Source organism: Epinephelus fuscoguttatus, linkage group LG12 (assembly GCF_011397635.1).
Source record: "Epinephelus fuscoguttatus linkage group LG12, E.fuscoguttatus.final_Chr_v1".
Classification (NCBI taxonomy): domain Eukaryota; kingdom Metazoa; phylum Chordata; class Actinopteri; order Perciformes; family Serranidae; genus Epinephelus; species Epinephelus fuscoguttatus.
Genome location: NC_064763.1, coordinates 35,888,045 through 35,902,080, shown reverse-complemented (window position 1 = coordinate 35,902,080; position 14,036 = coordinate 35,888,045). Strand labels below are relative to the sequence as shown.

Here is a 14,036-nt window from a genome sequence, read left to right as displayed (position 1 = left end):
ACTGAACTGCAGTTTGCTACAAAGTGGATCATATCTATTGCAAAACATTTAGTGCACATACTGTGCGTCAACAGCTGGAGTAAAAAAAATAACATCTGAACTTTTCATCATGTTAAATATTTCAGGTATAAGATGAACCTGAAATCTTGTCAGCTGTACATACTGACTCAAAAGTCTGAACTAGCTTGAAAAAGCTTGAGATGGATAACGTGGATGAGTTTAACTACAATAAATGAGCTTGACGATGCTAAAGCTTGTCAGCTCGCACAAAAGGCTCAGCGTGCAGTTGGATGTACTGAGGTGTAAAATGTCTACCAAAGGATTTAATTTAACCATGGCTCTTGACTTGAACATGAATTACAAGGAGCAAAGACAATTCCCAGCTGTATCCACTCACATAAAAAGCTAAATGTTCTCCATAAGTGGCAGTATTTTGGGATGGCAATTTGGCTGACTGGATACAAATGGCTCATCTAAAGTGCCTCCGACCAGTCGCTCCCCTGAGGATCTGCGAAAGGCTGGAGTCACTACATTCAGTCCATTTAAACAGCATGAGTAGATCTGGTCAAAATATTGATTTTTAGCTATGAACCTCAGCTGCATCACGGCTTGTTTAACGCTCCTCATCTTTACAATCTACAGTAAGAAATGATTTTGGTGCAGTGTTAATGTTGCAGGGATGGGAGCTTGTGAATGGGCCAAATAGACTTCCTGTGACCTCTGAGGCTTAAAGTGGAGGAAACGCAGCCCTGCGACCTTAAGTCCCGCCTCATCGGCCCATCTGAGGGCCGTCACCAATGATTAGAGTCCAGCGTGGGGAGATTACAGCCTATTAGCACAAAGGCGGATGACCAGTAGTAACCTCACACTCTATTTAAAGCCATCCAACTAGGCTTTCTCGTATTATTTAAATGCCTTTTCCTCTGTCCTGCAACTTCACTCACATCAATGCATTTCATCTTTTTGCTATTGCTTCTTCTTTTTAACCTTCAATCATCCTTGCACAGCACCATCTCTCTGACTCACTCTCTTTTAACCACTCCTTATCTCTCAGCCATTCCTCCACACTAAGACCACCCTCTGTAAGTCAAGCCACAACTTCTCCATGCCACTGTCCCTGATGTATAATTGTACAGACACTGTAGCATCCTCTGCACACAAAACAGCAACTTCCCCTTCTAAACTGATGCGCAACACGTGAGGCAAATGCAAGTATCATTCATTTAATAAAATGAAACAAGCTGCAGAGCAAACAGTACAAAATGCAGCACTGAAGTAAAAGTAAAGAGTCACACAGAGCAAGCAGAAGCTAGAAAAAGCAAATCAGGCAAAAGATCTAAACTGTCATTGCACTGCGGAAGGGTTAAAGCAGCTGTGGTCTATGCAGCGGCACTTACAAAGGCGTCGGAGGCAGCCAGGCAGCCGGTGAGGTGTGATGTGGATCTAACTATGTGTGTGTGTGTGTCTGTGTGTGTGTCTGTGTGTGTATGTGTGTGTGTGTGGTGTGTTAAGGGGCCTGAGGCGGATATCAGATCACCCTGTGCAAACTAGTGATTACCTTCCAATTGCCACCGGCCAGATTAAGCTGAGGCAAGCAAGAGGAAGGCAGTGAGATGCGTTTTGGCTTAGTTTGGGCCTGGCTGGCCTCCGTATCACACCACCCTCAGCTCGACAGACGCTGCACGCTCTCACCACACCCACCCGCCCCTCCCTCCACCACTCTCTCTCTCTCTCTCTCTGATACCCTCCCCCTACCTAAACACGCAGTGCTGGCATAGTGACACACAATACATATGCAAATCATTCTTATACAGTTGATATTTGCACACTTAAACAAATTACACACACTGACACTAAACAATACTGCTCCCAGTTTGATTTGACTATCAAAGTGAGAGTTGGGTTGACCTCCAGGTCTCAACCTGTGGGGTTAGGACCCCTAATGGGCCATAAGATGACTTAATTCATTGGATAGAAAAGGCAGGGAGAGCATATCTTTGCTACCGTAATCTTACTTATTCATCTTTTTATTCATTATTATTATAAGTAAAAGTGTTGAATCCTTTTAACAGTTCAACCTGACAGGGAAGACAACGCACTGTTAAATTGTTCACCACTGTGCCCACACTTTCTGGGCACGGCTTCATTTTAAAGGATATGAGTCAAAAGGGCTGTCAACCACCAGAATAACGGCTACACATCACAGCTTCCTGGTGAAAGCTTTCTTTCTCCACGTTGTTAATTTTGGAGAAATGATGAATGTTCTCCTTTTGACTCTGAAATCAAAGTGTTTTGAGGGGTTTTCTTTAGTAAAGCCATCAATATTGGAAGTCTTAATCTGGAAGGGGCAGGACAAACAACACAACCCAAGTGTTTAGTACAATACTGGGAAGACTGATCTATAAGATTCTTGAGCATGTGATGGGCAGACAGACCTGTTTCAGCACTTAAGTCCGAGCCATTACTGCCCAGCATCCCACAATATGAGGAAGAGGATGAGCCGAATGCTGACCAAGCAATATGCCGCTCAGAGGGAAAGATGCCATGTGGATGTGAGAGCACCCAGACTGGCTGGAATTATTGATCACACCAGGATTAAGACCTTAGAACAGTGTATATCTTAAAATCACTACTTTGACATATGATTAAGGTCAGGACATGTAACTACAGGAACTTGTCAGCTACACTCGGTGCAAGTGCACAGTGATTGACATCTATTACACAGCAGGCAACACTCAGGATTTATTCAGTGCAGTCATGCAGTGTTTCTTTAATTTTAAGGTTTTTAACACTGTCCCCTGTTACAATCTCTGCTTTGATGCCATCCAAAAAGTTGTCTGAACGACAGATACAAGTGATCATTTCCCTGGTGGCCATGAGCCTTGTGCTATGCTAAGAAAAGGAACTACCGTCCCTAAATACTCAACCATCATTGGCTGTTTTCTGCAACAGGGTGGGGCAACTCCACCAAAGTCCTTTTAATCAAATATTGAGAGGGGAAAAAGAATAGGTTTACACTCTGTGTGGGGCTGCACTAGATGGTGATTGCAATGAATTATTTATACTGAGGAGCAGCAGGGTGCTGGGTTGTGCTGACAGGTTAAGGGTGTCATGCATCTCCCCAAGGAGCCTATTTTAGCATCACTGTATAACGTATATAGTTTCAGCTGAACAATTTAGACTGTTTTAAACAACGTTAAGCCTCCACTCTGACTGGCTGCTCGGTTATTAAATATACAACACCTGCAACCCTGTAATAGCAGATTTTAATATTAATGCACCAACCAATATCCTAGCTGTTACTGGCTGTTCGTCACTTAGCAACCACGCGGCGCGGAGGACCTATACTCTTTTTGGTGGAGGGATACATAATCAAACCTGGGTTTATTTACCATTAAAACTCGCTGTAATCTACTGCCACGCTTTATGAAATATAATCCCTCACTGAGCGTTTATTACACTGCTTCTTTCACGCATACAAGCAGTAACCCTCCGCTATTGTGCCGTACAACGCCCCTAATCTGCTCACACTGCTGTAAAACATTGCTTGAAAGGGATTATATCGTTTTGAAACTCCCCTCGCGCAATATAAAGCCGACTACATGTCAATGGGTGTATCTATGAACCGTGTCACGCCGCTATGACCGCTGTGTAAACCGGGATAAGGGTCGTGTCGGTTAGACAGGAGCATGCTGCGCTCTCTTGTTTGCCGGTAGGCCGCAGGATTTCAGCACCCCCCATCTCCTGGACAGCTCCGTCCAATCAGACGCGGCCATTCGAAGCGCGTCATCCTTCCTCATCCTTCCTCATCCTCCCTCCCTCCATCACTGAGGCATGGCGGAGGACATCACAGATAAAAATGCTGACTTTTACAACCGGCTTCTTGGCAAAACCGGCATGTTCAGTGTGAATACAAGCACAGGAAGTGGATGTTTGTTCGAGTCTCGTTTGGGTGGAAACACACCCCGAGGTAGTGAAACACACACTGTTCACTAATAGGGCTTTTTGATAATGACGTGTGTCCGGTGTCTACGCACAATGTCACACGACCTTAGCAGCTGGCCGGCCTCAAATGCACGCGTTTGCATCTCATTTGGCTTATAATAAGAATAAACCTTTATTCAGTGGTTGCATTCCAAACGTGAAACACACACTTATAAACGTAAATTAAATCTGCAGAATGCCCCACATGCATTCAGACGCATGGCCACCTCATAGCACCTGATTAAAGGTAAAGCCAACATGGGAGCATCCCTCCATCATTGCTTTAATATCTCTGGACATTGAAGCACTGTGGTTGAAGCTACAGCCTGCTGGAGCTGAGACACGTTTGCATTGAGCCTGGGTTTGTACACGTGTAGTCTGGGAAGAATAGGAAATGTCACCGTGCAAGCAAAACGCAATCTGCAGCATCAGAGTATGATTAAACCCTCGACGAGGCAGCCTCTGCAGAAAGAGTAGAAACACCACAGCCCCTGATGAATGAAAAAGCCGGCAGCGGATGACACACAATGCGCCTCAGCCCCTGCGAGACAGGTGCATCGCCTCTCACAGCACCAGCCCTGCCATGCTAAAACATCATACCAAAAAAAATGAATTAAAAAATACGATCAGATATTCAAAACTCACCTAATATAATCCAGAGCGACCCAGAGACCAGAACGAATGCGAGCATGTCTTTCTCATTGAGTCAGCTGTCCCGGCGCAGGAGCGGCTCAAAACTGCAGCATCGACTGCAGCAAGTCGCCGACAATCTGGGAGATTAAGGAGGAGGGGAGGGGGGGGGCGACAATATATCTGAGACAGACCACAGCGGGGGAGCTGGGCAGGAGATGGCGATGTCCAGTGGGGTTTTTTTTAATGTGAAGAAACAAACTCAGACCCCGGCCTATTGAAGCATCCTTCCTGCTGCTGGATTTTCCATCTTCACCTAGTTGGCTGCTGCGCAATGGCAGACACCCCTGCTGCTGAAATGAAAGAGCTTAGTGGGTCGGGCGGAAGATGCCATCGACGCCAAGGTTACTGGGGATGAAATGTCTATTCTGGATGCACACCTTTAAAACAAGTCATTTAATTCCTATATTTGTTGCAAAATTTGCTGCAATTGTGTAGCATCATTCCTGAACGCTACATGAATTTGGGAATTTAAACGCTTATTTTTAAAATCATAAAATGACTAAATATGCTTGTTGGGTATTTTCATATGTATCTTAACGCTATAAACAGTGTTTGATATTAAAATAAGCTGTGCTGATGTTGTTTCAGGTACATCACACCATGCAGCCTCCACGTCCCTGCAGCTGAGCGCAGATTTGACACGGAGTAACTTTGCATCAGGGTCACGTGGTACAATAAGACACTCCCAATGAACTGGAGTAACCTTGAGAAGGGCTGACTAAGTGGAGTGGCAGGAGGGATGAGACATGGAGAGGACAAAAAAAGGTAGAACGACATAGAATTTTAAATAATATAATTTACAAATAATACATTTGTGCTTTGGCGTGATCACTGCTTGGCACGCTGGCACTTGAGTGGTTACATGTGAAGTGATAACATTTTTCATCCTGTTATCTCACGCACCTTCACACTAGTATGCTTCACAAATTACTTGAATTTTGCCAGGCTGCTCTGACCTTTAAAACATTTGTTAAGTAAACACATTTTCATCCAGTAACTATTTGAAAAAGAAAAACCCCCACACTGCATTGTGAATATTCTGAATACCTTTAAAGTTCATGACCCATTTTGAGTGCAACAGGCAGATTTACTTGAAAATTCATTATATAAAGCATGTAATAAATCATATCTCTCTATTTTGTGTCCCACCTATTGATTCACCGACTCAGTCTGTGAGTTTATTTGACACAATACTCCTTTACAAGTGTCTCCAGTGGTACCCCACATGCTCACTGTCTGATTGTGCTGCTGTCATGTGACTGACCTTATTAAATGGGTCACTCATCAGGACCTGTAATCTGTCACTTGCATCGGTGCCACCCGCCACCTTCCTGTTCTTCTGTCTCTTCTCTGATCCCGCTGCGGAGAAAACACACAAGACAGAGAGCAAAGAATGATGCGGTGTACTGGGACAAATAGTCGAGCCGGTTATTGATGAAGGAGGAGGGAAACAGATTTACAAGTGGGAAAATAATCATATTACAACAGTTGTTTTTTTTTTTTTTTTTTTAATTATATCTCATTGTAGTTTTAATGAGCCAGCGGTACACCAGGAGAGTGATATGGTTTAGGCAAGGACACTGATTACTAAATTTACTTACTTTCCAAGAGAAAAAACCTGCTCAGTGTGTAAAATATAACTCTAAAATTCATATATGTTATCATATTGCCACAGATATGGAAGGTTAAGATTAAGATCAAGTGTCAGATGGGATTGAGAACAGAAATTAAGTGACCCGTCTCTGACAGGATGGTAATAAATTGGTCAGTCTTTATGTTTCAAGGCCATGTTTTCCATAAAACATGACTTATAGTCCTTGTCGAGTAAAATTCTTACATCTTATGGGCGATTACAGTTGTTAGGATTCATCCTCTGGGAGCAATATGTCCTTACAAACTCTCACATCAGTCCATTAAACAGCTGTTGAGATGTTTCAGTCTGGATAAAAGTGGTGGACCGACCGACAGAAAGACAGTCGGCATGACTTTAACCTTCCACTACAGTAGTACGGCTAAAGAATAACCAAGACTGGAGAGAGCTGTCACAAAGCCAAGGAAATTTACGCGAATAAATGAATGAATGGGTTAGTATGAGGTCATTTAAGACACTTTAACCCATTTACAGGTTTTATTTATTTGCTTGGAACAATATAATGTTTGTGTGACAATAAAAGATTGGGAATTTATACACTGTACAACAACGTATCTGTCCGCCTCTGGTTGCTTTATCTCACCACATACTTTACAGCAGTAAAGATTAGAAGCAGCCATCAGACGTATGACATCAACTTGACCCAGTGACCCTCTGAACATATTTTACTGCCTTCTCCTTGTCTCTGCTTCTGCTTCAACGCAGAGTTTAATCAGTAACCATGTTGTCATGCAGAGTACTAACTCAGTGAGCTAACTTACAGGTGCAGTCAGTGACTCTAATACAATACACCTTTTGTCAAATTCAGCAATTATTATCAGTTCTGCAGTGTTCATACACAGCCCTGGCCTCAAGCTAACATGAGCCGTACGTGCTTGTGCACAGGACAGGGGAAAGGCCATGGATGTATAAACGGACGGGAGTGGGAGTGAGAGAGATGGTAAATCAGGCACATGCAATCTTTGTCCTGAATAGCTAACTCTGTTTTGAATTCCTTGTAATGCCCCATTTAAATGAGATACATTTACATAATGTGATCTTAGTTTAATTTAGGGCTACTGCACAAAATTGGATGAGCAGTCTGTTTCATTACTGGGGGGAATTACATGGAGTAACCTCTCAGACCTATGCCTAATTTATACCTCTGTGGAAAAGCTTGCGCAGAGATGCCCCGTGCACCTCCCCAGAAATGTAACTACGCAGCAGGCACCGCAGAAGCCGCAGACGCCACTGACACCGCAGAAGTTTGATTGGAAATCAGAGGCGTGAGGTGGGTTGTCTGCCGGTTCTGGTCCCAACATGCATGTGTGAAATTACATGCTACATGCAACCTGCTGCTGTACTTTGTATGAGGTTACACAGAGTTGAGGACAGCAGAAGGGGGGATAGGTGATATGTAAAAGCAGAGATTAATACCAAACTGTGAAAGTGGGGAGATAAACAGGTGGAGGAACAAGACAGACACTGAAGCTGGGGGGACTCTTTCTCATGCTATCCTTGCTTCCTTCAAATATTGGAATCTTCTTTAACCACGTTTTTAATTATGTTTTTCTTGGCTTCCCATTGTAGTCTCCTAACCTCTCTCGTTTTGTTGTATTCTGTCATAAAACAGCAAACATTTATCCAAATAAAGATAACTTCCATCGTCATTCTAATTTAAGGTATTACAGCTTGCAACATTTCAAATCCAACAATCACACTGAAACCTTGCTGACTGAGAGAAAAGTGGAAAAGGAAACTGAGATGACAGTTTAAGGCAGATGACATATATTAGAGATGACACGAAAGAATTGTACTTAAAAGGATAGTTCAGTGCAGGTTGTACGACCTACTTATCTATAGTCAGTGTATTACCTACAGTAGATGACAGTCAGTGTGCCCCCAGTTTGGAGAAACAGATAGGAGAACACACTGCTGTGGACAGGGGCAGCAGCAAAACAGCTACTCGCCAGCTAAAAACAAATTAATATGAGTATGGGTACGCCATATTCAAATTTTTTCACTGGCTTACCTTTTCTGTCAGACGGCCCTTTCAGATCGGTAACTGACTAACTACATCCAGCTCTGCCTTTTCAAACACGAGAGCTGCTGGTCTACCACTGTCTCAATTAGATATCGTGTAACTTAAAGGGTTAGCTTGGATTCACCAAAGTCACACAATGACACCAACCAACTGATCGAAGCAGCAGCAGACCTGCTGCAAAATTTGTGTCTGTGTCAAAGAAGTGTGGTGGCTTTGAAGAGAGAGTTATAATGGCTTCAGGTCCCAGTCAGAAAGGGCTGTGTGATGGCAAGGTAAAGCAGTAAAAATATTCTAAATGTAGCATACAGTACACTTAAACTGATATCTTTTTTTTTTTTGGTGGGCCTTTTGTAAGGTAGTTAAAACACATTTTGCGTTACCCCCATAGAAGTGCATTGCATAGCTCTGTGGCAGTACTCCAGCCTGCTTCTACAAACTGGGAGTGTGCCGACAGCCATCTTACACTGAGCATGAGTAAGTACCTCATACAGCCCCGCTTAAAAAAATCTGAACTATCCCTGTAAGCACAATTTTGTGGTACTTGTAACTTCCAAGAAAATCAGATTTAAATCTTAGATCAAACACACAAGACAAATATTAAATATTAAATATAAAGCATTGATGAAGCAGCAACCTTTTTGGCTTGTGACCTCTTACTAAAGAGCCTCAAAGCAGGGTCTTGTTTGGGCTTCTTGTCACATCTTAGAAGTCTTCATGTTGTCGGTTCCACTGCACGTGATTTTCTTTATAAATTTCTCAGATTTTATTTAAATCACAGTTTTTTTATTGTAAAGAGGTCAAAGCCTCCAGTATTTCACAAAATAAAAAGATTAAAGTCTGAAAAATGAATTTAATCTTAAGTTAATTTAGATTATAAAACTTCTGTATTTTTATTTAAGTGTAATTTTGAATGCAAAATATTTATTTTGATGAGGTTTTGGTAGTATTCCCAACACTACCTATTACTTGCTAATGGTTACTTATGAAAATTTCAACTCAAACAGCAACATCTCAGACAAAACCAGTCTGCTTGTGATGATCTCACAAAGCACGGTACATGATGTCACTGTGCTGGGGGATTCACAAACAGTACACATATTGGACTGATGGGGGTGCTAGACTTTAAACATCAGCAGGCCGGTTTGGGTCAAACCTGCAGAGACGATGTAATTTGCTTCTGAGTGACCTGAGGGGTGTTAGTGTCTTTTATGAAACTTCACATTAACTCATGTCATATACTGCAGAAACTACTTAAATATTATATTTTAAGCACTTTTAAGCACCTCCTTGATTTACATCTGCTTCACCTTGCCTTTCTCTTCCTTCACCTAAATCCTCCCTCTTTTTTCCACCTTTCTTCTTCTCCCTCCCTCTCTCTACCTGAGTCACAAACTATGGAATGTGAAATTATGAGACATAAAAGCCTTGATACTGGAGAAGTCTGATTCCTCTATCTCATTTGATGACATTTTGTCCTTTATACCAGTAATACTTTATTTTATGGAGTCCAGAATTTCCAATTAGTTTCCTGGAAATAACTGTGTTTTGAGTTATGTAGCAACTACTAATCATAGAGGAAAATAAAGACAGTGTTCATTTAATACAATTTTCTTCCTATATTCCCTTGGTGCTTTGGCAGGTAAGTCTAAGGGGTCTAATGTGGCAAATATTTCATAAGTGAGGAAAAAACAGAGGGTGAAAACAACCACTGAGGCTGGAGAGAAATAGAAATGTCAACGAAATATAATTCAGCAACAAAAGAAAATAATAATTTTAAAAAAAAAACGTGTGGGGTTTGATTTAAAAACATATACACAAAACAACCTCAGCCATTAGGAGGTGATGGAAAGGCTGCAAGGCCTGCATCCAAAAACAGAAACACGTTAAATCAAACTGACACTATTGTGCTACATTGCCACATGGATGGATTACTGAATGGGCGTACGGAGCACAGGCCCATGGGACCGCCTGCAAAATGTCACTTACATGAACACTTACCAACCAGGAGGAGATGCAAAAAGACAACGAAGAGATGCAGAGGAACTGCAAAGAGACACAAAATGACTCCAGGGAGGCACAAAATGACTACAAGAAGGCACAAATGACTACAGGGAGACACAAAACAAGCAAAAAGAGACACAAAACAACCAGAAAGAGACACAAAACCAACAAAAAGAGAAACAAAATGATTATGAGGAGACACAAAACATCCAAAAAAGGACACAAAATGACCAAGGAGACACAAAACATCCAAATAGTGACACAAAATGACTACAGGAAGACAAGAATGACTACAAGGAGACACAAATGACTACAGTGAGACACAAAACAAGCAAAAAGAGACACAAAACAACCAGAAAGAGACACAAAACCAACAAAAAGAGAAACAAAATGATTACGAGGAGACACAAAACATCTAAAAAGAGACACAAAATGAACAAAAAGAGATACAAAATGACTACAGAAAGACAAGAATGACTACAAGGAGACACAAATGACTACAGTGAGACACAAAACAAGCAAAAAGAGACAGAGAATGATTACAAGAAGGCACAAAATGACTACAGGGAGACACAAATGACTACAGGGAGACACAAAACAAGCAAAAAGAGACACAAAACAACCAGAAAGAGACACAAAACCAACAAAAAGAGAAACAAAATGTTTACGAGGAGACACAAAACAACCAAAAGGAGACAGAGAATGATTACAAGAAGGCACAAAATGACTACAAGGAGACACAAATGACTACAGGGAGACACAAAACAAGCAAAAAGAGAATGAGAATGATTACAAGAAGGCATAAAATGACTACAAGGAGACACAAATGACTACAGGGAGACACAAATGACTACAGGGAGACACAAAACAAGCAAACAGAGACACAAAACAACCACAGAAAACACAGAATAACTACACGGAGACACAATTAACAAAAAGGTACGAAACAACCATAAAGAGACACAAAATGACTACAGGAAGACAAGAATGACTACAAGGAGACATAAAGCAACCAGAAAGAGGCACAAAACCAACAAAAAGAGAAACAAAATGATTACGAGGAGACACAAAACATCCAAAAAGACACAACATTACTACAAGGAGACACAAAACATCCAAAAAGACACAACATTACTACAAGGAGACACAAAACAACCAAAAAGAAAAACAAAATGACTACAAGAAGACATAAAACAACAAAAAAGACAAAAAAACAAAAAGAGACACAAAATGAACAAAAAGAGGCACAAAATAACTATGAAGGGAAGCAAAATGATCTAAAGGACACAAAATGATCATTAGGTCTGGGGGGGGGGGGGGGATTGGACTCTCAACACAAAATGCTCAACACAAAACAACCAAAAAGACACACAATGACACACACACACGTCTATGTGTGTGTTTCCAGTCCTGTGTAGGAGAGGTAGTGAAGACTGTCTGTGAACATAACTGTGCCCAGAGGGCCAATGTCTCATAATCCCCTCATTCATAACTATTGTTATAAATGAGCAACACAAATGCGTCACGATTCAAGAGAAAAGACAAATTTCCCCTGAAAATCAGATCCAACGGGTTCAGATATTATATTTAGATATTCTAACCCACTGGAGACGCCCTCCCATTCCCTCACCCTGCATGAGGTCACAGTGTAATTGCAAGCTAACTAACGAAGGCTTTGACTTGATCCAGTGTCAGTGAGCTTTTAAAGCAGATGGTCCAGGGGGAGATTGGATGCTCAAGCTGCTTGTCTCATCTCAAAGCCTCAAATTACTGTCTTATCCATGCAGGTGGCCTAAATAATCAGAATCACTACCATAAAGGCGCAATAAAACGTTCAGGACTTTGTCACTGTGGGTGTGAAAACACCTTAAATGCAGTTAATCAAAGGACAATACAAAACACACAATCACTGGTTTAAGGCTAATGTGGCCTAATAATCACAGGATTATGGGAAATGGTGAGCAGGCTGGTGTCAAACACTTCTCAGCTGCAGGCTAATTCACATGTGTCTCTCTGTGCTGCCATAATTCATCAACAGGGAGCTGACAACAATAATCGGTGGGAAAATGGGGATGATATTCCCCCACGAATCCAGATTTGTGCTTTCATTGGGAAAACCCACAGGCTCAGTGCCGGTGAAAACTCCGCAGGAAAACTCCCTACTACTCCTCTCCAGGCGCGGGCGCGCGGCCGAGCCTGTTTGTGGCACGCACCACACCGGCGCGAGCGCGCAAACACAGCACGCGGGAAGCCCCTAGATGGCCATCGCCGGTAGCCGCGATAACAGTGCTGTGGGGGTTCCCATATGCACATGGAGAGTGAGCGCTATGTGTACATTGATACTGGTGTATAACATGTGTGTTTATTAGGTGCAAACTGTGAGGGGACCAAGCATCTGGATTTAAAAGAATAACATATACATGTGATGTCATGTCTCTCACCCAGCTGCAGTCTTGTGCACGCACTGGTTTATTTTTAAACATTTCATGAAGCCAGGGTGAATTATTATAAGACATGTAAATGATAACGTGCGTAAAAAGCTGTCACCTGTCTTACTGTCTGTGCCATGGTCTGTGCCCACACAGCTGCTGCTGTAACTGCTACTTCCGCGTGTTATTACTGCTTCTGTCCCCACATTGTGTCATCATCGCGCCAGATCATCACAAGACATGCCTGTGCTACACTGCCCCCTCTGGTGACTCAAATTACTACACCATTTCTTGTAAATGCCTGACTTCTCTGCTGAGGAGCTGTTTATACTAAAGGGCTGGTCCCATGCACATGTTTGTCATGCCTGGCTTGGATGCGTGTGTGTGTGTGTGTGTGTGTGTGTGTGCAGGTGGCTTGATATTTATGATAATTTCCATGCATATTCTTATTTCAATAAAATACACTTTGCAGAATCTCTTCAGACTGATATTACAGATTCTGTGACTATTACTGCTACTAATACTAAAAAGAATATCATTATTATTATAATCAACAACAATAATAATAATAACAACAATAACAATAACAATAATAATAATAATAATAATAATAGGTACCACACTAAAACATATTCTTCTTCCTCTTCTTATTATTATTATTAGTTGCAACTATGTGCGATAGCCTTTATTACACATTAATATATAATAATAAACCACAGCCTGTCATACTCTATATTATGTCATCCTTAGATTTAAAATCAGTGTGTGCCAGCACTTGCAAATATTAAAACTTTTGCAATAAGCAGCAGAGTTGAAAAGTCTGCAAAAACTGTTCAATCCTAAATATAAAGAAAAACAAACATGAGAGTGACAGATGTGTTGGCTCATTCAAGGTGTGCGTGTGTGTGTGTGTGTGTGTGTGTGTGTGTGTGTGTGTGTGTGTGTGTGTGAGTGGGTGGGTGTGTGTTGGTCCGGTCTACGTGCTGCGATCCTCTGCAATCAACCCTTGTTGTTATAAACTTCCGTCTTGCATTTAACTGCGTGATTTCTCGGAAACTGCTCTGCTGCCGCTGAATGGGTCTGTGAGCTGCGCATGCGCCTGCACGCTGCAAAAAATGTCCACCCCAGTTTAACTTCATTTCTATTTGTGTCTTCAAACCACTTTTTTGGGCGGATTAGACGTGGTGTATTGCATGCATGAAGTTGCAACGCTATAAACATGCCAAGTGATACAAAGAAAAGCGTTCAACTGCTC

General features: G+C 41.8%; 1 protein-coding gene across 1 annotated transcript in view; it reads right to left on the bottom strand.

Moving 5' to 3' along the window:
- acsl6 (acyl-CoA synthetase long chain family member 6) overlaps nt 1-4,989 on the bottom strand; it is a 48,990-nt gene extending 44,001 nt beyond the window's left edge. The window contains exon 1 of the mRNA XM_049592384.1: nt 4,630-4,989. Within this exon, the coding sequence (XP_049448341.1) occupies nt 4,630-4,675 (46 nt within the window). The 5' untranslated portion in view covers nt 4,676-4,989. The remainder of the gene's footprint in view (nt 1-4,629) is intronic.
- Between the last annotated feature and the right edge of the window lie 9,047 nt (nt 4,990-14,036).